The sequence below is a fragment of the Cupressus sempervirens genome, chromosome 6, assembly GCF_028749045.1.
Source record: "Cupressus sempervirens isolate cs-2001-9-10 chromosome 6, ASM2874904v1, whole genome shotgun sequence".
In the NCBI taxonomy this organism is placed as follows: domain Eukaryota; kingdom Viridiplantae; phylum Streptophyta; class Pinopsida; order Cupressales; family Cupressaceae; genus Cupressus; species Cupressus sempervirens.
In genome coordinates this window covers 412324341-412350490 of record NC_143123.1, presented here as the reverse complement: position 1 = coordinate 412350490, position 26150 = coordinate 412324341, and the positions used below count along the sequence as shown (strand labels likewise).

Below are 26150 nucleotides of genomic sequence, written 5' to 3'. Positions count from 1 at the left end.
GTCAAGTGCAAATTGACTTGCAGACCATATGAATGTTTAAATCCACTACAAAGGAGGCATATTTTCTGCGTAAATGAAGGGAGTTTCAGCGTGCAGCTGAAGACATCCTGCATCCACAATAAAGGCTGCAGTCAGAGTCAAAGAAGTACACAGCAGAGGAAAGCCACCAAAGATAGTCATATTTTATCCATTTGCAGCAGAGCAGAGCCCACGACTTGGGCAAGCAATCAGCACCCACAAATAGAAAACCCACACCAATGCAATCAAATTATTGAATCTGCCTTCTAAAGCCATAAAAATCCATGCGAAATAGAAGTAGAGCAAGCAAAGGACTCAGGGTGTTAATCCCATATTGTCCATGTAGAAGTAGTTTGTAATCCTTAAATACACGAGGGTAGTATGTGTAATAAGTGTCTTCAAAGACATGCTTCTTTGTGGAATCTGATATATGCGTGGAGGGGTCTGAGGTCAACAAGCTTCGACTCGCCCAAGCTTAGAATATGCGTATTATCGAAAACAAAGTTGCAAAGGCCTCCAATGTCACGCTTACCGCGTGTGGGCATAAAACAATTTTCAAAGCTCTCTGATCATACGTGAAGACCCCGCAGGCCCGAGAAGTGAATTTTAAACATTTTCGGGGATACGCTCATGGCATGAGAGCGTAAAGTGTCGTAGGAACGTGAAGGTAAAGTGAAAGGCTTACGTTCCTACGCAAGTTGAGGATCCCGTATGAACGTAAATTCAAATGAATGGGGCTTCCGGTGCTACAAGAAGGAAATAAGATTAATTAATTAATTAATTACAAATATTTCAAAAGGGGTCACAGCCAGTCAAACTTCGACAAGTGGCATGGATAGGAGACTTTGAGCATAAAAGTGAAAATGAAAATGAAATTCAAAGAAGCTTCAAATGCACGGGATGAAAAATTTGAATAAATTTAAAAAGTTTATATAGTTCTACTATGTAAATTTTTTAATTTTTTAATTTTAATGTCTGATCATGTCTCACAACCCTGAATTTCAAATGGCCATAACAGGGCCATTTTTTATACGAATAAGGCACTTCAATATACCGTCGGAACCGGAAAGAGCTATATTTTCTGAATACGGGGTCAGATTTTGCACAGCATTGCAGTGGTTCAAGTTATAAGCAGTTTTATAGTTTTGGGGGTTTTCTCAGTACAGTGAGCAGATTTGATCATGAGTCATCAAAGGTGGTTACAGAGCAGATCTCAATACTTGGTGAAGTTTAGATATGGAGAAAACATACTCTAAAAGGTTCATTTGCTTTTAGAAATTACCTTGTAACTAGTTTTTTCAATTTTTACCATGTTTTCACTTTAGGAGCAGAAATCAACAACAATGGGAATCAGATATCTCATATTTTTGAAGCCTTTGAGAGGTGTAATCATAAAGATTTGATTTACTAGTTAGGGGAGAAGATCAGAAAGAGGTTTTAACCTGTTGAAAGGGTTTTCCTAGTGGACAGTTGTCAATTGTTCAGACCAGATCCGAGAATTGCCCTCTCCTTACTTATTCCCTCTCTTTCTCTGAAAAAAGGTTGTTGGTTGGTTTTCTATTTTTTCAGTTCTTAGAGCTCTGCTCAGGCTGTGAAAGCCACACACCCAGCATATCTTGTATGAACAGCATATGGATTTCATAGATAGTTCTGGTACAGTAGTGTGATCTTGTATCTTGTTTTATGCATTCCTAATGTACTTATTTCAAGGAGATAAATACAATGTGCAAAAGGTTTTGAATTTCAATATAATTTTGTCTCCTTTCTTGTTGAATTTTTAATTTTATATGTTCAAGAACAAAGATCTTGAACCTATTTGCAATTGCTCGGTTGTATGTTTGAGGTTTGCTTGCCTTTGACTCAAGGAGTCATATAATTGCTTGTGGTTTCAGACAGGGTTGCAGATTCATTGAGAAGGATGCGTGAAAGTATGGGGTTATATTGGATATTGTTATCTGATTCATAAGGTGAACAGACCGAACATGAATGTTTCTACATATGTCATATGTTGAGTGATGTTCAAGGATGCATAATTCTAGAGTATGGGATTGCCCTAATGGATAAGGCACTGGTCATTTGTAGGATCATTAAGTTTCGCTACATATTGGACATGTTGTCTTTTCTCAATATAAATCAATCATTTTCCCTTCATGTTGAAGTGGACATAAAAGTTTAAACCCTCACTTAGTTTATGAATAATATAGGTTTGCACCTGGCTATCATAGGTCTGTGTTATTTCATGAGTTCTTAGGAGAAATAAGGGTTTTATCTGCTTTGAATAGATTCAGTGTATGCTTTGACAACTGGTACCATATAAAGAATCTATAGGTTCACCCGCCTAGGTTTTGCAGAGCCTGAAGTGCAGAAGGAGTATAGCCTTATAGTTGGTCTAGTGTCTGAATGGATGTGTTGATAATGGGAGTTAGCTACCCCTAGATGCATTTTGTTATCATCGGGGTAATTGGAAACGGGTAACATTTTCAAACACCAACAGAATCATAGTAAATCACCTCAGTCCTATACAAGTGACTAGAAAGCATCAAAAGATAAATCACAACACCCACTAGTTCTCTATGAGCAACTAGAAATTATTGCAAAAATATTGATCGAAGACTCAAAATGGTTAAGTCAAGTAGGTCATAACTTTCATCCTATTGTCCCATAACAACACTGAAAATAATAACCAACAGTATAAACAACTCATCAAAGAGCATACCAACACATTACCATGGTTGAGTTTAAAAGATCAAGATTAGTTTAGCATAATACCACATTCACAAAACTCTCAAGCCTTTGGTAGACATCCTAAAACTAGTCAACACTCTAGTCAACCCAAACCCAAAACATAGACCATATACAGACAACATAGTGTAGGTTTCATAGTTTGGTTTGATTTTGAAAACATAATGATGAGTTAAATGTAAGGTTTCAATTTTCATTCAATATAAGTTTCAAGTAAAAGAGATTCTCAGTTTACCTTACAAGTTAGCCCATTCATTTATTTGAATCAAATATAGAATTACCCCCATTATATTTTAAGTCAATTTCCTGAAAATAATCTGAGGGTAATTATTTATTTAATTTAATTATTAAAATAATTCTCATTGATTTTAAATAAAATAATTTGTAATTTCATTAAAATCAGAATTATTAATAATTAAGTAAATGCACAACCCTATTAACTAATTTCCATTATTAAATAAATTAAATTTTAAATGAATTAATTAATAATTACACATATATAAAATAACTATATTTTAATTGAATTAATTGAAATTAAAATTGTTAATAAATTTTTGTTAATAAAATATTAAAAATTAATATTACATACAAATTAAAACCTTAAATAAAATAAAATTTAATATAAAACAAAATTTAACAAACTTTATTTAACCCCCACCCTTGTGTATATTAAAAAGTCATTCAGCTTTATACATTGTAGCTATGCGGTCTTACAGCCGCTGCCACAATAGTGGCCTGCCATGCGGCCATTAATGGTTGTTGGCAGCACACTGGCATGACAGTGTATGCCGCAATGGGACGTGAGATTTGGTGGCCCGCCTCCCCACCAGTATTTTAGGTATGTATGTATGTATGTACGTACACACACACACACACACACACACACACATGTATGTATATGTATATATGTATATATATATTAGTTATATATATATATATATATATATATATATATATATATATATAGAGAGAGAGAGAGAGAGAGAGAGATATATATATATATATATATATATATATATTTTAAATAAATTTATTTTATAAAATTTTATAAATAAAAAATTTAAATAGAAAAAATTCATTTTTCCATAAATAAAACTTTTTTTTAAATAATAGATCCAGCATTAATTTGATAGGGAAAATACGACCAACCAGTTGAATTTTCTCTTTAAATTGTCTTTTTAATTTCAAAACCCTTCCCGATTTCAATCTAATTTGCAAATTACTGATTAGGAAATTAAAGATATTTAATCTCTACTTATGCAAAAGAAATCTACATGCATACCAGTAATTCCAAATTGAAACACTCATCACAAAGAATTATTCAGATAACCATCTCACTGACACCAAGAAGATAGGAAAATAAATAGCATAATTAACTATGTGAATTAATCACAAGAATCTACCTGGACTCTGATGCTAATTGCTACGCCCAAAAAGATTGTGAGAGAAATTTCTCCTCTCAAAACCTTCTCTCTTCTGAAAATTTCTTCCTACAAAAATTTGTGGTCCTTCAAAAATGAATCCTCCATTATTGATAAGGAGTTCTCTCCTAAAATTGGGGCACTAATTGTGCGATCACCTGAGAGGACTCCTTGCTCACAGACTTTAAATCTTATTATCTTTTTTTAATCTTTTCCATGCACGTTTATTGAAATATAAAATATCTTAATTAAATTCACTTGACTTCTCTTTTTAATTAATTTATTAAATTTTAAACTCATGCACACTTTATACAATCTTTAAAATTTTAATAAATTAATATCTTTTCTATGCTTTACTTTATTTTTGAAACATCAATTGATAAAATATTTATTAACTTAAATAATAATATTTAGCATTTATTTTAAAATAAACTTTAAATATATTATTAAATTAAATAAATATTATCACATTCTAAAATTAAACTTATAACTTTTATCTTTAAATTTAATTCTTTTTATTTAATTAATTTTCCAAATTAATTAAATATAATTAAATATTATAACAATTTTCCACTAAATTAAATCGTTAGTTAGATCATTTGATTTGACTTAATTAATAGAAAAATCACCAAAGACTTATAGGACAAAATACGGAAACCCGTCATAGAAAAACACATACAAGATCAAATTAAAGGGTTATAATCATGAATTTACATCATACGACACATTCAAAAAGTAAACAACACAAATACGTGTCCTAATTTTCTAGCTCAAATGGGTTTAAAGGTTAGGATTTGGACTTAAGAATTTGTCTCCCCTCTCTTACCATTGAGATAATGCGATAGGGTGTGCTCATCCTAGCAATTTAGGGAAGTCGATACATGATACTTGCAATCTGCATAAAATTCATGCATGTACAAACACAATATTCTAAACTAAATAGACAATGGCGGGAAGCGGTGCATCGTGTAGATCTCGACTCGCAGGTGACTACGACTCCCTTCCTTAACCACATCAAAAACACCATACATAAAGAAAACATACACGCACACCATACACATATAGTATGGGTAAGTATCCATAAGAAAATGCATATGATAATTCATCTAGCTAATCATCATCAAGAACTACAATCATTGTAATAATCATCATGCATACATGAAGTATAGAGTACCAAGTAATCTCATCATATAATCAACTAAATGTGAAACAATATCTAATAATTTCAAAACAATACTACCAACAATCAAGCATAAAACTAACCTAAAAGAGTTCGGCAATGATAACAAAAATGTAACCTAGAGGTAGGCACTACACATATTATCACATGAAGTGACATTGTTCCAATTGTGGTATTTGTCATTTCATATATAAAGAAATCTCCTTTTGAATCTTCATGACATAATCACCATTTATTTAAACTTCAATATAAATGCATGTTCTTTTTAAAATGCTTTTAGTTCCACCCCCAAGAAACTTCTAGATTGCTAGCATAAAAAAACGTTTCTAGTCTTTTTCTGATGATTATTATTTGAATAGAGGGAGGGCCTACTGGTATAAATTACCAATACCCATTGTATCTTTTGGGATATCAGAGTGATGGTGGGTCCATTAAAGAAGGTATGCTTTTCATAGAGGCTTCAACTATGGTCTAGTTATTGTACTATTTAAAGGAAACTTGAGGTACAGATGCACATTGCTTGCCCAAACTGATCATAGAGGAAAATTTGGATAGAATAAAGAACACATGGATGAAACAAAATACTAAGTGGATGGCAAAATGAAATATTAGTCTACATGAATGCCTAGATAACATTGATGGAATAAAAAACATTACAAAAGAAAAATTTAGTAGCCTCTTATGGACAAATCAAAATGGGCACAAAAAAAATACTATATTAGAAAATTTAACCCAAAATGAGATCTTGAAGAGAAGGCATACATGGGACCTAATACCGGTTCGCAACTCCAGCTCAATAATATGTGAGGTTGTAAGGCATGTCATACCAGCATCACCAGTCATGCTAAAAAGTATAACATGCACTACCCAAAGTTTCTTTATAAATTAAGAAAAAACTAGCTGGTTACAACCAGACACTAAGCTTATATGCTTATGTTCCTAAAACATATAAATGGTACAACCACAAATAATGCAATTCCCCTCCTCCAAACAAATGCAATGGTACCAAATCAGTTGAGCATCCATGCTACAACTTTACTAAATGAATTTTATAATCTGGCAAAGTGCAAAGCATAGACAATGTGCTCGTGATCTGAAAAGAAAAAGTTGAACAGAAGTGCGAAGCTGTTCTTTTTTATATGTAGAAAATACAAGTACTCCATCCAAGGCTATACGAATGCTTGCCAAGCCAAAGCAAGAAACAATTTGTAAGCATTGGCAAATGTGCCTTACTCCACAGTGCAATACTCAACGAACATATGCTTGTTATTATCAATTGATTGGAGGAAACAAAAAAAAATGTGAATGCAAATCTATAACATACCCAAAGAATGTAAATGAAATGCACACATTGACACATTTATTATAACAAGGGAATATATACAACCTAAGAATTGTTCAGGCAGTTGTGTACAACTATATAAATTGTTGCATAAGTAAACTATTAGAAAACTACTTCCTAAAAAAAAAACTTAAGATATCCCAAAGGATTAGTTAGCATTATCCCCTTAATCTGAAGGGATGTTTGGCATGCCAAGTGGCATTTAGAATTGTTCAATTTAACACGTCCCAGTGCTTTAGTAAAAATATCAACAATTTATTCTTTAGTGGAATAGTTTTTCAGTTGTATAGTTTTGGCTTCAACATGATGTCGAATCAAGTGATATTTGGTATTGATAAGCTTGGTTTGATCATGAAATTTAGGATTCTTGGCCAATTGTATTGCAAAATTATAATCAACAAATAAAGTTGTTGAAGTTATATGTTTCTTAGGAATTGTTTGTTTCTTTGATCTCCAAGTAATAGCAGGTGATCCTAGGGTCATCAAATAACTAAAAGTAGATAACCCATTTTCTTTATCACCATCAAAATCTGAGTTAGAATAGCCAGTAAGATGGAAGTCTGAAACTTTTGAATATTTTATGCCAAGAGTTTGAGTTCCTTTTAAATATTTTAAAAATCATTGTGATGCAATCCAGTGCCCTTCACATGATTTATGCATAAATATGGACAAAATTCCTACAACCAAGGTAATGTCAGGATGAGTAGTAGTGAGATAAATCAAACTTCCAAAAAGCTTCTTGTACTTGGTTGAATCTTCACAATCATTTCCTTCATTGGACGAAATCTTCAAATTTTGCTCCATTGGAGTGTAAACATAATTACAATCTTTCACGCCAAATCTACATAATAACTCTCCAATATATTTTTTCTAAGAAAAAAAAAACTTAGAATTTTGAATGACTTCAATACTTAAGTAATAATGAAGTAATCCCAAGTCAGTCATATCAAAACACTTTTTCAACTCTCTCTTAATGGATTCTATATAATCATCATTATTGCCTGTGATGAGAAGATCATCAACATATACAACTAGATACACAATTGATCTACCAATTTTCTTGACAAAGAGAGTTGCATCATCTAGACTAAAATGTTTGCAGTCTAATTTGAGGAGGTGCTGAGTTAATTTTTCATACTAGGCACGTGGTGCTTGCTTCAAACCATACAAACATTTTACCAATTTACATACCTTTTGTTCCTGGCCTTTGATAACGAAATCTTGAGGTTGCAACATATAGACATCTTCCTTCAAATCTCCATTCAAAAGGTGGTTTTAACATCCTTATGATGTATATTCCATCATTTTGTGTTGCCAAAGAAAACAATGCTTGAATAGTTTCCCACTTGGCTGTAGGAGCAAAAGTTTCTGTGTAGTCAACGCCTTCTCTCTAAGCATATCCTTTTGCTACAAGTCTTGCTTTGTGTTTGTCAAGTGAACCATCAATTTTATATTTATTCTTATATACCCACTTGCAGCCAATAGGTTTGGTTCCAATTGGAGGGTCCACTAACCTCCAAGTTCCATTTTTTATGAGAGCATCATACTCTCTTTGCATTGCACTTCTTCATGCATCACTTGTTATTGCTTATTGAAATGAAGAAGGTTCATCAACAATAGCAAAATTTAATTCAAAATCTTCATACCTTTTTTGAAATTTTCTTGGTATGCATTGATCTACGAATTAATTGCTTTGGTGTTTTATCAATCTCAAAAGCCTTTGAATTAGATTTTTCACAAGTTGGTTCATAATCTTTTTCAACTGGCTCTTCACAAACAATTTCAGATTCTTTAGAATTGTTCTCTATCTTTCAACAGGTTCTTCACAAACTATTTCAGATTCTTTAGAATTTTTCTCTTTCATATTGTCTTCATTCTTTGTAACTTTCAAAGATTGATCTAGAAAGGGAATCCCCCCTTCAAGAGTTGGAAGTTCATTATCCCATTCATGATATAAATTTTTTTATTGAAATCTATCAAGATGAGAAAGTTGTTTATCAATAATGTGTGCATCTTTTTCAAATTCAAAAAATATAACATCTTTAGAAATAACAATTTTTTAATTCTCCTCATCATATAGATGATAAGCTTTTGAAGTAGTAGAATATCCCAAAAAATGCATTTTCTGCTCCTAGCTTCCAATTTATTTCTCAGCTGAGTAGGAATTAAAGCATAACAGGTGCAACCAAAAACCCTAAAATGTTTGACACTTGGAAGATGGCCATGCCACATTTCATAGGGAGTTTTGCTTTTTAGTGTAGCAGAAGTACTTGTGTTCTTTATGGAGACAACACAAAGAACTACTTCTCCCCAAAACATTAATTTAACGTTTTAAAAAAACATCATAGATATTACCATATTCAGGAGCGTTCGATTCATACATTCTGCTACACCATTCTACTACGGGTTATAAGGAACAGTTGTCTGATGCTTAATACCATTTTCCTACAAATATTTTTCAAAATCTTTAGAAGTGTATTCACCACCATTATCACTTCTTAGGGTTCCAGTATTGAGTTGAGTCTCATTTTTAATCTATAAATGGAAATTTTTGAAGTTATCAAAAGCTTGAGATTTCTCTTTTAATAAATAAACCCAACACATCCTAGTATAGTCATCAATAAAAGTCATTATGTATTTGTTTCCATTTGCTGATGGAAAAGGCATAGGCCCACACAAATCTGAGTGAATGAGACCTAACTTTCTAGAAGCTCTAAACATAGAATCATGAAAAGGTTGTTTACTATGTTTGCCTAAAATGCAAGTGTCACATTGAGAAATTTTTTTGGGGATAGTGGGAAGTCCTTGAATTCCATTTTGTTTCATAATTCTGAGACAATCATAGTTAATGTAATCAAATCTTGCATGCCATAACAAGCTGGAAGAAATATTACCACCAAGTTGTGAGAAATTTGCATAATTTTGAGAACTTGATGAAGTACCTTTAAAATAAAAAGTTTGTCATCTTCCACTCTAGTCATTACAATCACATGATCATCATCTCTTCTAATCTCAATAATACCATCAAACATATGTATTGAATGGCCTTGCTGTCTAATATGCACAAATGATATTAAATTTATCTTCAATTGTGAAAGATAAAGAACATTAGAAAGTATGTAATCAACAAGACCTAGTAATTTAAGTCTAAAAGATCTAATGCCTGAAGGTTTTAACTCAAATGTGTCAGCAAAATATACTACTCCATCCACTTGATCATTGAATGTCTCAAAAAAAATCTCTTCTAAATGTCATATGACATGTGGCTCCAGTATCTACAACCAAGTATCATTCAAACTAGAATTTGAAGTACTAAAAACTTCTTCAATCCCAACATTACAATGTGCTATAACATAATGTGTAGATTCAGGAGAGTTACCTCTCTCTTGTGGCTTCTCCTTCTTGTCACAAATCTTCTGCCATGGAGTTCGACAAAGATTGGCACTATGACCCATTTTTCCACATCTATAGCATTGTATAGATTGCCTCTCTTTTTGTTGATATTCCCTATGTTGGTGTTGTGGCTAAGAATATTGTCTATCACCTTGATCATTTTTATCCCCCCTACCTCTAGACTGTCTTCTTCCACAATCTCTGTTGCTACTGTCATGTCTAGAAGGCTTATCTTTGGTTGGTTGCCCCTGTTGTTTTTGTGAAAGACACAAAGTTTCAACATTTGAAAGCGATTCTTTCTTCCCATATGCTTTTTCCCTCTCTACAATCTTCTCCACAAGTTTGTCGAATGTGATATCTTTCATCTTTTCACTAGCTTGAAGAGATTCAAGATAGTGTGAATATGTAGGATAAAGAGCTTTAATAAAAGCAGTGAGCTGTAGATCTACTTTTACACCCATGGCTTCAATATCATGAAATAAAGCCCTAATTTTAGAGGCTAACTTCATTGGATCATTATCTTTCCATTCTAACTTGAATAACTTCATTAATAATTGAATGATTTCAAGTTTTGAATGAGAATCATACAGATCTTTATGAGTTTTTTTAATGTTGCGAATGTACTCTTACAAGAGATTATCTGTCTACTTACCTCTTTAGTAATGGAGGCAACAATGAGAGCATAAGCCTTTTTGTCTTTACTCTTCCAGATAACGAGTTCATTTTCATCTGTAGGCTGCTCCGGCTCTTCATTTTCATCTTTGCTTTCACAAATATCATCTCACAAATCATTATAAATAAGAGTTTTTTTAACTTTTCGAAACCATTCATGATAATTCCCTTTTCCGAAAGAACTAGTCCAATGATTGAAATTAAATAATGCATTGGAATCACAATTCAATCTAAATTCTTTTTCTCCAACAATTTAGCTCTAATACCACTGTAACAAGCCCAAAGAATGTAAATGAAATGCACACACTTAACACATTTATTATAACAAGGAGGGAATATATACAACCTAAAAATTGTTAGATAGTTGTGTATCGTTACATAAATAAACTGCCGAAAAACTACTTCCTAAAAAATAAATACACTTAAAGATATTGTGAAGGATAAGTTAGCAATATCAACGTAGAAATGAGAAAGCTGAGCGATTCAACCACCTCGTAACCTACAAAATGCGTCTCTAGCTGAAATTGAAATTATCAAAAGTAGTACTATGATTTATCCAAGAGTATTCCAACACCCCGTGAGGCTGTACAAAGCAGAAACACTCTACAAACACTGGCGTGTGTGCCTTATTCCACTTTACGCTACTCCATGAATATATATGTTCAATGTCTATAACACACAATAGAAAACATAGGATGAAATACATAATGTTTATTAACATACACAATTAGAAAGCTGGATAGCAAACTAATGTTTATTAACATACATAATTAGAAAGCTGGATAGCAAACTAACTCATAGGATAACATAATATCTTCAATGCACAAGATTATCAGTTCCCCTGCGCCTGTGCCTGTAGTAGTCCATCTCTGATCTGTTCAGCAACATCACGAACTGCACCAGGTCCATGTGGTATGAACACTGCCGAAGACTTTGAAGAAGCTCCGATCTCCTTCATTGTGTCAAAGTACTGTGTCACTAACACCATATCCATCACATCTTTGGCAGTTGTCCCAGGAACATTAACAGAGAAACCAAGGACACTATCCCTTAGACCATCCACGATTGCTTGACGTTGCCGGGCAATACCCTGTCCTGCTAGGAACTTTGATTCTGCTTCTGCTTCAGCTCGCTTGATTTGCAAAATTTTCTCTGCCTCAGCTTTGTCTCTTGTTGCTACTCTCATTCTTGCAGCTGATAATCAAAATTCAATTGAACAATTACTTAAGTTAAAATACCATAATTAGATAATCCAGACACAAAATCGTAAGAACAATGAACTGCGAAAAAAGGTCATCTTTTAGAACAAGTAATTTATAAAACCAAAACACGAATACCGATGAGGTATCAAAACATTTATTCAAGAATTTACAATGTGGCACCAGGCTCTTTTAAAAATTTGATGAAATGTGGATAGCTCCAGCAAAAGAAATCTTCAGAAAGCAGTTAACTATGCTCAGGTAACCCAAAAAATACTTTCAATGAGTGCAACTGGATACCAAAGACCATTCGAAGAGGGTTTCTACCTGCATTTATTTCATTCATTGCTCTCTTCACAGTTTCATCAGGTTCTATATCCACAATAAGCGTTTGCACAATCTCATACCCATAGGTTGTCATAGCCTGTAATCACATATAGAAACAATCTAAACATTCAGACTTTTTACTAAACGGAAGTTAGAAAAGTAAAACTATCAATCAATAAAATGATTGCAAAAATACTAATAATAAAGAGATGCATCACCCAATAAATATTGAAATATTCTACAGCAGGTTTAGAAATTTTGGAAAGGAGGAGCTTACTCCACTAAATATTAAAAAATTCTGCAGTGGATTTAAAAATTTAAAAAGAAGATATTTCTTATGAAATTACACAAGAAATATCAGTAGTTTACTGTATTTAATCAACCTTTTCAAGTTCATCTTCAACAGCTTTAGCCACCTCATTCTTTTGCTCAAAAACATCATCGAGGTTCATCTTTGGGACACTTGATCTAATGACTGCATATGCAAAGTAAATGAAGTTCAGAAAGAAATATATAATAGGAAGAAAAAGTAGGCATAACAATTTACAACGAAAAGACATAATGCACCAAACTAGAGCCCAGATGACATGGAGATAAAGCCAAAGACATATTATGAAGTTTACTTCTGGATTCGATTGTGTGTATTTTTTAACATCAACTTTTCGGATCACACTATGTGATCCATTTTCAGGATGAAAGAGTGCAGGATTTGAAATAGTTATTATTTTTTATTCTTTATATATATTTTTTAAAACAAAAAATGGACAAGGCTATTGATAGTTAATATTATAAATAACTAGTTCGATAACTCCACAGTGTATACTGCACTCTTTCATCCCGATGATGGATCTCGTAGTGTTATCCAAAACATTTATTAAAAAATACACACAATCGAATCAAGAAGTGAACTTCATAATTTACAAATGGATAGTGGAAATCTGATATTGTTCAAAGTCATATTGATCAACCAATTTGAAAACTGAAATCTCTTTCATTTGGAATTTATGATTCATGTTTCCAGATCTCTAATCTTTTCCTAATCATGATATTGCACTCTATTCTATCTGGTTAGAAAATCAGAAAAGAAACAGAAAATGAATGTAATCCAAATTATAACGTTTGTATTTCAGTAGTATACACATGGATTTGCAAAAATTCCCAAATTTGTAGAATGTTATTATCATCCTGGTATGATGTCTAGAGGTAAATGCATTTGATAAACTCTACAAGAGAGCTACACATAACCAAGACGATGGAAAAAAGTTACCAACTATGAAGTGAGTAAGAAAGGGAGCAGGAGAAGCAGCAGGAAGCAGGAAGGGGGATTTGAGCCTAGTTCAAACTACAAACTACATAGTTAAAGCAGGAGCAAGCTGAGAACAGATGAAGAAGATGATGATGATGGCAGGACAAACCAAATGGCAAGGACGAATGATCTATTGGTGACAATGATGAATCCCTCGCGGAGTCATGGTTAAAGGCACAGTAGTCTGTGCAGCAGGTACAGGCATCTGCTGAGAAGTCAGCTTTCTTTGGGTCTATTCCGGGCATCTTAGTGAGAGCTCTAAAGCATGCTTCCCTCATCTCAACTCCCTTCAGTGTCAAGTGAGACTCCTATTGGGACTTCTAGGGCGTTGGTTATCCTTGCTCCAATGGCTAAGGCAGCTAAGGTTACTGTTGGTCCCAGTACTTTTCAGTCGCCTAGAGTTACATCCGATCTCAACATCGAATGGTCAGTTCTGAACCTCTCATTCGATGTCCAAGCTTCCAAGCTTTAGGTGTCTTTTCCTTTCTGATGTCAAATGTTATCAAGTCCATATGCAGTGCTAAATTCGAGTCTTAAACCAGGTTCAAATTAGTTAAAAGTCCTTTATGAATCAAGCAGTTGAACTTTTGAAGCTATTTGAACCCTTTGAACCTATTTGAACTCCTGAACCATTTTGAACCACTTTGAACCAAGGTTCAAACCATTTCAGCAATATGCACAGTTCAAAAATCAAGTAACTGGCGTGTCCCACAGCTGACTCATTGCGGCACAGCTTCATCATTGGTTAAGTTGAAGTTATGATGGCTTCATTTAGACATGATCCTTGAAAGGGATATGGAGGGGCTGAGGTGGCATCAAAACAGAGAGCAATTTCGTTGGGCACGTCATGCAAAACAATCATTAAGTGGCAATGTCAAATGTGAGGATACGCAGCTGGTGGCATGAATTGTAAGGAAAAGATGTCACGTGTGAAAGTCATCCTGATGGAATAAGGTTTGTAAAAACAGAAAAGACCATTATAAATAAGACTTACCGTAAATTGTCCAATTGAACGGTACTTGGTGTGTGTGAAATTTGCATCTTGAGATTTGTCTTAAGCACCACCATCATCTAAAAGGTTTTTCTTAAAAAGTAATTCTAAAAATCTTTCAAGTGCTTGCAGCAGAGGTAAGAGTTCAGGAGATTCAAGAAGTGTTTTGTTGGTGTTTTTACTGCCGAATCAAGGTAAATTTCACCACTCCGCTCAGTTCCTTTTCCTCTATAAATTTCCATTTCTGTGGAGTTTGGGTTTTTGTGTTCACTATTGTGGTAGTAAAAATATGAAGTCTTCTTAGCATCTTTTTGGTAATCATAGCAATATGAATTGTAAGGGTCCCATACTCACAGAAACAAATTTGAGAGATGTAGATGATGTGGTTTCTATTTGCCAGTAGGCTATTTGATGCATTAGATGAACCAGGCATGACTGAAATCCTAAGTAGTGGTTTGATAGAGGTTGTTGCCTTCCCTCCTGCCACAACTAGTCCCGAGCTAGTATAGGAATGTGTGAATCCCTATGATGTCAAAGCCAATTGTATTGAGAAAAACGGCAGTGAAGCATTGTTTGAAGTTACCCGAGAAAATGTGATGATTGTTCTACAGATACCTAATGAACCCTTTGTGGATTTATCCCCAACCCAATCTCTTGCAAGTTCAAGGAGGAACCTCACTAGTGTAGTAGTTAATAGCTAGAGATTGGATTAAGAAGAACTACATAGGTGGTTCAAGGTAACCTGTAAGCCTAAACAGGGATCATTTGAAGCCCCACATACACAACTTGGTCATTGTTTGAAGTTACCCGAGAAAATGTGATGATTGTTCTACAGATACCTAATGAACCCTTTGTGGATTTATCCCCGACCCAATCTCTTGCAAGTTCAAGGAGGAACCTCACTAGTGTAGTAGTTAATAGCTAGAGATTGGATTAAGAAGAACTACATAGGTGGTTCAAGGTAACCTGTAAGCCTAAACAGGGATCATTTGAAGCCCCACATACACAACTTGGTCATCCTGCTACATAGGGTTAGAGGTGCACCAAATGCCTATCTATGGGAAGATTGGATGTTTTATTACATAGAAATCGTATTGGAAGGCAAGCAACATCTTGATTGGGCCAAAATTATTACCTGCTTCAATGAGATTACAACTGAAATGGACACGGACTATCAAGAAAGACTTTTTCATGTCCTCCTATCTTGTGTATTGTTTGGCCTGTACACGGAATCTTTTGCCCCTACCTCATGAACCTTTTGATCATCAAATTACCATCTATGAGTATTGTCCTCTGCTACAGAAAACCTGTGCCTTTGAGGATTACAGAAAGGTTCATGATGTCTTTATGGGTAGATTGTGTTTTGAATTGGCATGAATGTCTGAACAGAGAATGTCAGTGGAAGCCCAGCAATTAGTTCAGACCTATGGTAGCATTTTTATACAGTTTCCCAAGTTGACTTACACCTAGATCGAGAGTTTATATGAGATACACCCTGGATTGTTTTGTTTTGGCTGAACACTGTAGGCAGCTAGGTATTATGGTTAAGAAATTCATTTTTGAAGACAAATTGGATAATGTTTTCCCCATTAAGATAGGCAAACTTTAATGAGAAAATGTGGAAAGTGCTATTAATATAGACTGTGATCTTTGTACTTTTAATTTCAAGTTCTACAAGGAGAGAAAACTTAGTTACCAATTCGTGAAATGAATCTGATTCGGGTACGTGAATCGGATTCATGGATTCATAATTTCTTTTTTCCCAATTATGATTCGTGGAGGATTTGTGTGTGTGTGTGTGTACTAAAAAATGAGAGAAATATACACAATTCTAAAACTAATTCATTTAAAAGTATAAATCGATGATTCTAAATCATTTCAGAGTATGAATCTATGATTGTGGTATGAATCTATAGATCAAATCCATTATAATTATAAGAAAATAATCGGAAAAAAATAAAAGAAAATTTTTAATATTTTTTAGAAGAATCCAGATGAATCTAGCCATGGATCCGGATCCGGGTTGGATCCAAATCCAGATCCAGCCTCTAGGGCACAAATCGAGTAACTAAGAGAGAAAAGGCTTTGATAACAAAGGATTTGAAAAGGCCACATTAGAATTAGAAGACAAGCTTGTATCAATGCCCATATCAAGTATAATTGGGAAGATTATGCCAACAAGAGGGAAGTTCTGAAAAGAGATCATTCTAGGTTTCTAATGTCACAAATTGTCTCTTTTCAGTTAAAGTTGAACATAAAAGGGGTTCAAGAGGATGGTTCAAAATTGACTGAACCCGAGTTAATGGCTCAAACAGACCTTCCTATACCTACCCTTGATTGGTCGAAGGCTGAAGAAGATGACATAGTTCAAAGGACTAATGCAGTCATTGAACGTACAAAGGCATGGCTGAAATCAAAGAAGAAACAGGGGACAATCTGAGTTCAATCAGAAGAACATAACTGAGATATACAGTTTCCCCTAATTGCTGACAACTTTGTTTCTGTTGATCGTGCAGGTAATACAAGGGACTTGGATCAACCAGTCTTTGAGCCAGTGAAGAATCAACCTATTGTACAGAGAACCAGATGACATACTAAATCCAAGAAATAGATTAAGATGACTACTCAAGAGGCAGGACAGGTGAACTTGGACAAAGAACAGGGCATGGAATCTGATGATAGTGATCTGCAGGTTCAAGTGGCCATGGATAATGTTTCTCAGGTTGTAAGTCAATTGACAACCCCGACAAAAGATCCAGATAAAACCAAATCACCATCAATGATTCCTAACTGGCTCACTAGTTCATTTAGTAAGAAAAGAAGTCTTGTTCCTGTAGTAGTACCAGTGCAAGATATGGTCAGTAAATACAGTTCCACAACCCATAAAGCGAAGAAGATGAAAAATGTCCCGCATGTGACCGCAGATCCTAAAACAGGGGGAGCTACTGTCGAAGTTGCTCTGTACAAACCAAAAGAGGGTTCAACTGATTTTAGCGTTGGTGACTTTTAAGTGACCAAAGTCGCTCTTGTAGTCTTGAATCGTGGAACTAAAGAGCACATGCTATCGCACTCTACTCAGGAAATGGTGGTTCCATCTCAAAGGGATGCCAAAGAAAAAAAAGAGTTAAAGCAAATCATTAATGCCATGGCTAAGTATATTGATTCCCTCAACAAGTTAGGAGTGCTTCCCCTGGCTCAAGCCCCACAAAACTTTAATCTTAACTCTGTTGAAAGTACGAAGTTATTCAATCAGTTACAAAAGGGCAAATTAGTAGTTCTGGCAATGGATGAATGGATTGATGGTATAATCAAGAATGGAAAATGGTTCATCTAAGAATCTAGTGTGGTGTTAAATGATGTCGAAGCCCTTCTTGGCGAAGTTCAAACCCAACTTCTGGCATCTGATGCTGAAGGAGCTAACTGGTCAGCTGTGGTTGCTCGGATTGGGGAAGTGGAACAGTATGGTGTTAACAAATTCCTAACTGGGAATCCTTTAAAGAGCGTGAAACTTGGCATGTTGTACATTCTCAAAGAAAATATGACTTGGAAGTGCTATGCAGGAGTTCGTGAGCACTTTTCACGTCTGGAAGTTGGCACATGTCCCTGTCAATGAAGAGGAGCGAGAAGAAGATCCCAGGTGTGGCTCCTCTATTTAGTTTTAGTTTACTTTAATTTCCTCTTTTGTTGTTTTTAAGACATATCGAACACGTGTCCCTGTTTGAATTACTCAGTTATAATAACTGTCATTGGTAATTGTAGGAGAGTCGGGCTTTCAGGGAGATCCTTCCGGCAATCTAAGACTATAAGTATGAAAATTTTAGATGGAAAAGGGGTGAAAAGATAGAGAAAAGGAAAAGACATTACGGTTTTTGCTCTTTACTAGTAAATACTGAATGCTGTCTTTTAATGGTAATGCTTGAACTGAATTAACATCTGATACTTTGGAAATCATTTTGTTATTGGGTTTTGAACCAATGCAATAAGAACTGGTTTTATGACAGCAATCTAAATCTGTGTTATTTGGAATTGAATTGGAGAACATTACTTTGTGAATGTCTTCCTTAAATTTCATGCCCAGTTCTGATCTCTGTGGGTTAATGATTTGGTTAATTCTTGTGTTGCTATCATCTTCTAAGTAAGTTTTGAATCACTAGAAACTTGAAGGGATTTGTTATCTTCTTGTCCCATTTGTTATTCTTATAATCATTTTATTATTGGCCTCGCATTTAAGAATGAGATGTGCAGCCTTTTAGTTTACAGGTTAAAAGCATGTATCTATTAATGCAATCAGATTTCCACAATCCATGATAGTTATGGTACTGAGTTTCTGGATTAGATTGTGTAAAGATTTTTGCCATCAACATTTCGAATCACACTATGTGATCCATCATCAGGATGAGAGAGCAAGAGATGTAAAACAATGTAAAGCAAGTATCTATGTTTTAGTTACAATTCAGGGGGAGGTTAGTTATTCACTAAATATCCAACGAGGGAGCTGTACCTCTTACAATTCAGAGGGAGGTTAGTTATTGAACCTACCCAACTGTTATGAACTTTTGTGTCTTCAGAAAATGGGATAATAGAGTCAATAAGTTTATGTTAATACGAAGACTAATCTGTTCACTAACAGTTACAAATGAATGGTGTTTGCTGGACACAATTTCATGTAAGACAACTATTAGTGGTGTCACTGAGGACCAAATCCCTGTAGCGGCCGGCCTGTTGGCTGATGTTGTTCCTAGTACATGTGGGCCTGATGCTTAGGCTGAAAAGGAAGATTACTCTAACTCCTGTCTGGCAGAGGAGTTTTTTTTTGTGGCCTTACAAAGGTCTTGCCATTTCCTTTTGCTGGTCGTCCTCAAATTTTGGAGGAGGGTTTGAATCCCCAAATCACCATTCTGAACTCCTAGAAAATTATACTTCTTGGCTTAGGAGCATGCACGTTGGCAGATTTTGCTGATTTTATCCCAATGTTGATGTTGTTAGAAAGTGGCTACTTTAGAAGTGGAAGATAATTGAGCAAGTTGATGTGTTGGCTCGAAAGAATATAATTTTCTTGATTTCATTTACAAACCCAGATGATCATGCAAGGATCCTTTTGTAAGGTCCTTGGTTCCTTGAACAGAAAGGTCCATTTCTCAAAAATTGGAATTTGGGTTTTGATGAGATGAAAGATAAAATCAAGTTTCTGGTCTTGATCAGATTGTCAAGGACGAAAAGATATTTATGGGCATTGGCAGGCCCAGTGCCTCCAGTCGGTACATTGTAAGATGCAGTTATGAAATTCAAAAAATATTTACTGATTGGAAGTTGTGTCCTTATGGATGATGACAAATTGCTCCCTTCACATATAGCCTTAACATCTGTGCTGGATAATTTGGTACAGCAGATTGAATTAGACTCATGGATCAGTACAACTCATTGTTACCCAACATAGACTCAAATGGTGATTCTGTAGGTTGATTTTTAGCTCAAACGTGAGTACAAACTCAGATCACCCTGGCACAAACTTGACAATTTTGGAAATACATGATATTTGGTATTTAAAAAAATGTACATTTATTAGCATCTAGGCTCATTAAACTAGCCAAAAGGACTCATTTGAGCCTGCTTTGACTTATGGATTAGAAGTTCTAGACAAGAATTTTCTTAACACTAGTAGCTCTGCATCAAACTATTAAATTATCACACACTTCATATATGCTTGTGTATATGTCACTATATTCCTTATTTAAATGCATGTTTCTGTGTTTCTATCAATTATGTATTCTTTTGTGTTTTCTGTTCTTGTCTCAATTGGTTGTGTTTATATTTGAGTTTTTCCCCCATAATCTATTTTGACAAAGTATATTTATTTATGTTTCATCCTCTAATAGAATGTGTGCTTTTGATCCCTATGTGTAAGAATGTTTGTTTATTGTTTGAACAATTATGGTCTCCAATTTGATACGCTACCTCTATCATGCTATATTGTTAGAAATGTAATGCTTACCATCAAATACATAAGCTTGGATTTGTTCCCTTGTATTGCTTAGTTTATAGAATGCATCACTTGCTTTCTCTAGGAGGGCACGGTATTGCACAGAAGCAATCACTGTCACGAATACATTATCCTGAAATAACAAAAGAATCTTAGATGATGAAATTGTACAAAATGCCTTTCATACTTATTGAATGGATTATTAATGTAGGTTACTTCCAAATTTTGAAACAAAACAACTATGATTGCATACTAAGTAACAATTTAATGTGGAATACTTTCAAATTCTAAAATAGAGATTCATAAAATATAAATTAAATGCTTGTTTTAATTTTAAACTCTATTGCATCCTAAGTAACAATTAAAAAGCACATACCTTAGTCTTTGTTTCACAACGAACATCTAGTTTTTGTACCCGCAAAGAAAGATGGCCTCCAATTTGACTCCCCAAAAACCATGGAAGGCAATGGCACCCTGGTTCAAGAACTTCTTCATAACGTCCAAATCTCTCTTTCAAGGCAACATTTGACTGTTCCACTTGTACACAACAGCACAAAAATTGTCCCATTCGCTATTTCTGCATCCATTCCGAAAGTACAATTGGTCCTAATAAACATCTCAAACCATTTAAGCAACAGTTTTCAATTAAACCCATAAAGAAATTGCAAACAAAATCTTAGAAAAATGGCAACTTGGTATATAAAGCAGGATTATTGTCATATAGCTTGGCTCATCAGTAAAACAAATATAGCTAAAACAATCCTTCCACTTGGTTATTTTCTTATCATGAGGTGACAATGACATCAGAAGAAACCATTTTTTTCAAAACCTGCATTTTTTTTCCAATTGCAATGTGGGAATACCTCGTCCTCTATTGTTATTCTCCAACATCAATATCCCATCTTTTTCTGTTTGGCATGATTTTCTGATTCTCTATTTCTTGAGGGTTATGCTATTTAATTTATCAACCCTATTTATTTCAAGTTTTTTTTTGTTTGTGGTTTCTTGAGTTTTTACTGGCATATGGATAGCTTGTCGGAATCATTGTTGCCGTTATACCAAAAGCTCGAGCTATCAATGAAAGTCACAACAGCCAGAGACAAGGATCCACCGGAGGTGGTTAAGCACATGTCAGAAATCTTTGGTCTATGTTGAACAGTACCTTCACCTAGAGGGGATAGAGGCACCGACCTCCTAACAACCCCCCCCCACATAGCCCGAGGGATTGGAACCTGTAACCAAACGCTCTGATACCACTTGTTGGAATCACTGCTGCCATTACACCAAAAGCTCGAGCTATCAATGAAGTCACAACAGCCAGAAACAAGGATCCATGGGAGGTGGTTATTCACATGTCACAAATCTTCAGTCTATGCTGAACAGTACCTCCACCTAGAGGGGACAAAGGCACCAACCTCCCAACATAGCTGTCTTTGATAGTGCTACTCTTAATATTTTGAATGTTTTTCATTTTTGGTGGTGCTCAGTGGCCATTGCTAAGTATTCATCATCCTTTTCACAATCCTCTTTTTCCGTTAGAAGATAGGTAGGTCATGGTTAATACCCTAAGTCTCACAATAAGCAGTGAGTGACAGAAAGAAAACTGGTAACGTCGGCAGAAAAACTGCAGTGGAAAATAATAAAACACAGCATCAAAAGCAACAGGAAATCTTACAAGGTGATTCCCAAGGCCAACGAACCAGTAGTGGTGCCAAAAATAACTGCCTTTGACAACAACAGTGAAGATGGCACAGGAAGGGAAGAACAGAGCTAAGACGAAGTGGCTTAAAGAAGGAACAAGGGAATAAAATATTTCTTTCAGTATTCTCACATCCAAATAAACATGAGGCTCTAAATAAGAAATAGAGAACATGAAAGAAGAATATAATGGCTTCTATAAAAATTCTCTACAGAACATAGCAATAATCATAGTTATGAAGCAGGGCTCTCTGTGCTAAAATTGTCCCTAGGAAGCTTAGTAAGAAAATTGCAATGGATGGTGAGAGAAGGCATTCCGGGGGCCGAATTAGAAAGAACCACAAAGTATTCTGAAAATGTAAAATCTCTGGGTGGTGATGATCTTCTAAGTGAACTCTACAAAGCAAGCATTGACTATATAACAACTAATTTAATTTAAGTATGATCTGATATACAATGAACTCACTGAGCAAAGTTTCTTAGGGGAAGAGATTAATAGAAACATCATCAAACTTCTTCCTAAAGAAGGGAACACTTCATAACAAAGTGAGACCAATTACTCTTCTCAATTTATCATATTAATTTTGGCTGAGCTATTGGTTCTTAGACTCATTATCATCCTTCTGAAAACCATTTCTTAGACTTAATCTAGATTTTATGTAAGCAGATATAAACTTGAAAATTTGAGCACCAGTTGGGATGGATTTAGATGGGCTAGGAAAAACTTGCTAAGATATTTGTATGATTGTAATAGCTATGGAGAAACCATCTAAAGCAATAGCACACAGACACTATAATGCACGAACCTATCCTTTTCCGATACAATATCGGAAATATCAGAAGCAATTTGAGTATTTCCAAGGCATAGAAAACCTTTTTCATACAAAAGGTCTGAAAATATCAAAAGCAACTTCATTAAACCCAAGACATGCAGCACAAATTGAAACAGAAAGCCAGAGCTTGCTCTGCCTTATTTCATCCAAAAAGGGGAAGCAATTTAATCAAACACTTCGACAAATCAAAACCTGTGTTAGAAGCACAGCAGAAAACTCTAAAAGATGAACTCGTGCTCTAATTAAACACGACATAAAAATTGGAAAACAACTGTCAAAACAATGCTGAGGAAGATTGAAAAGCTGTACCTGAATTGCCGCTAAGCTATAACATATTTTCAAACCAAACCTGTCAGGAAAGTAGCGAGACTGTGCTTAAATTGTAACTAATTGAAATCACTGAATCAGAACCTTCACAAAGCTCCCTCGACTATGGCATTATAAACGATAAGTGCTTAAAGACAAGTATTTATAGACGTGTTGATACCATTGATAGAGTCTTTCAACCAAACTAGAGATTCTAAAACATGTCTAAAACAAGCTTTTTGAGAAACATCCTAGAAAGATCGTTTCCTAGATTAAAGTATTTATGTCCTCTTGAATATAAACATAAAGCTTCAGGATATACAATAAATAAATCATAAATTCTGAGTTTACATCAAACCCCCCCTGTATTTCCGGTCCAATTCTATCACCTAGGTAGTTCATTTTTTTCAAATACAATTATTGTACTATTGATTTAAGAGAATCAGGGGCACAGCACTGAATTTAAACCTAGATGCAGCTGCGGAATGTTATAGTAACGGTTAAATTCTAATGATTAATGAAAATTGCCTAAAAAATATGCTTTGCTACAACAAGAATGCGAGGAAAGATTCAATGCATTGGAGCCGCAAGACGACATAAGATTACCCTCAATCAATGTACAAAACCACATATGTACACCCCGAGCTCCTTGATAAAAATGAATCCTATTTTTTGTTAAAAATAGGTAAGAGTGGAGCATAAAGCACCATCCATGAGCTTATTCGATTATTAACGTTGTTTTTGGATTAATTAACGCTCAATACACAAAATCAATCTGTGCACATTGACCGGAAATAATACTTCATACAATATTGAACCAAAAAGCGGCAAAGTTAAAAGAAAAAGTCAAAGCTCATCCAATTTTGAGGAAATCTTAAGAGTATGCAACCAGAAATTTCTCGCCAATTTCAATAACCTTGATAAAAATGAATACTATTTTTTTGTCAAAAATAGATAACATTGGGGTATTAAGCACCATCTATAAGCTTATTATTAAATTAAGAACGTTCTATTTTCCATGTTTCTGGATTAACTAAAGCTCAATACGCTAAATCAAACATAAACACTGAGCCGAAGGAATATTTCATACGATATTGAATAATAAAGCTGAAAAGTTGCCAAAAAAAGGCAAAGCTCATCCAATTTCGAGGAAATCTCACAGTACGCAACCAGAATTTTCTCGCCAATTTCATTAAGACGAAAGCAAAGCTATTGGCTAAAAGTCTAAGGCAGAGTCATCCGATTCAGCAAGAACATTGGTCAGAGAAAATGATTCCATAAATATTAAACAACGGAGGGCAAACGCGGTCGGAAACGGTCAAGAACTCAACAAATTCGCACCATTTCCACGAAATTAAAAGTATAGTCCACAACAAAAAAAAAAGGTAGAGTCCAAAATGATTAACTTAAATTCGTCAAGACTTCCTCAGATCGAGCACTGAACTTGAAATAATTTAGAATTTGAGAGAAGGATTACCCGAGTACTGAGGCCCCAAATCTTTTCCAAGTTTTTTCGGCAACGAGGCTTAGGAAAATTCCTCTTTAGCGCAGAAACGCAATTTCCAACACGTCAAGAAGGTATTTTCAGCCATGTACACAGTTTTTTATTTGATTTTTATTTGTTTTTCTCAATATTACAGCTCTACACACGTTTTCACGGTCTGCTCGTAAATAGAAGTCGAATTTTTTCTAAACTTATCCAAGAATAATAATTGTTCTCGACGTTGTTTTCACGGTGGCGGATCAAATGAAGAACAATCACATTAGGCCTTGTTTAAAGTATACTTTTACCATATTCAGCAGGTCGAAGGCTTTATCCCTTCTCTATAGGTTGTGGCCAGCATGAAAATAAAGGGTGAAAGAATTTATTAAAATTAAAAATTTAAGCATTTAAGTTGAAAACATATAATGTGATGGATGAGTTGCTTATTTTTTTAATAGAACATCGAACTGTGATCAATGAGCTTCACTTAAGTAATTTTATAATTAGATTTAAATAGAATTATGGTAATTTCGTATATAAAAAACTTATTTGTAAATCAATTTTACAATAATGATTCTAAATAAGAAGCAAAGTTAGATGAACAATAAGTGTCGTATTAGCTTTGAAGTTTTAAAAAAAATTGAACTATTCTTTTAGTGTCTTTTTGGTCTATATCTAATAATTGTGGATGTTGATTACATGGTGGACCACTAAATAAAACAACAATTTGATTAGCTTGCCATCTATTTTTAGTATATTGAACAAGTCAAAGGTTTATCCCTTGCTTGTAGGTTGTGGCCAACATGAGAACAAAGGTGGAAAGAAGACACTCAAAATATAAAAATTTAAGCATTTGAGTTCTAATAGAACATAATAATGTGATAGATGACTTACTAAAAAATTACCTTTTTTTTTTAATGGAACATCAAAGTCAAATATTGAGTTAAACTTAAAGAATTACATAATCAAATTTTCATAAAATATAAGGATTTCATATATATATATATATATATATATATATATATATCTTCTAACTGAGTGCATACTTCATTGTATGTTGTAAATCCTTTCACAAGGTGGACTTAATAGTCCTTAAAATCACCATGAGTGATCAATTGTAAGCTTTAGCAGGCTAGCTTTATACTGTAGTACTAAAGCTTGTGGGTATCATCCCCAACCCAGTTTTACTTTCTATTTGAGAGGTTTCTAAGTTACCAAATATTGTGTCAAGTGTAATGAATGTTTTATTGCTTTAAATC

The 26150-nt window shown here is 34.4% G+C and overlaps 1 protein-coding gene across 5 annotated transcripts; it reads right to left on the bottom strand.

Annotated features, from left to right (window-relative positions):
- Positions 1-11298: 11298 nt before the first annotated feature.
- Positions 11299-25246, bottom strand: LOC149552812 (hypersensitive-induced reaction 1 protein-like). Of its 5 annotated transcripts, none has more exons than XM_089788343.1 (6): positions 24886-25246; positions 20948-21148; positions 20584-20704; positions 12678-12769; positions 12295-12391; positions 11299-11962 (listed from the first exon to the last, which is right to left on the bottom strand). In XM_089788343.1, exons 2-6 carry the CDS (start codon positions 21137-21139, stop codon positions 11601-11603), a joined length of 864 nt encoding a protein of 287 aa, XP_089644469.1. In that variant the 5' UTR covers positions 21140-21148; positions 24886-25246; the 3' UTR covers positions 11299-11600. The 5 variants fall into 5 exon arrangements, with proteins under 5 accessions (XP_089644469.1, XP_089644471.1, XP_089644473.1 ...); XM_089788345.1 differs by having other exon boundaries at positions 20948-21177; positions 24886-25169; XM_089788347.1 differs by lacking the exon at positions 24886-25246 and adding an exon at positions 24499-24660.
- Between the last annotated feature and the right edge of the window lie 904 nt (positions 25247-26150).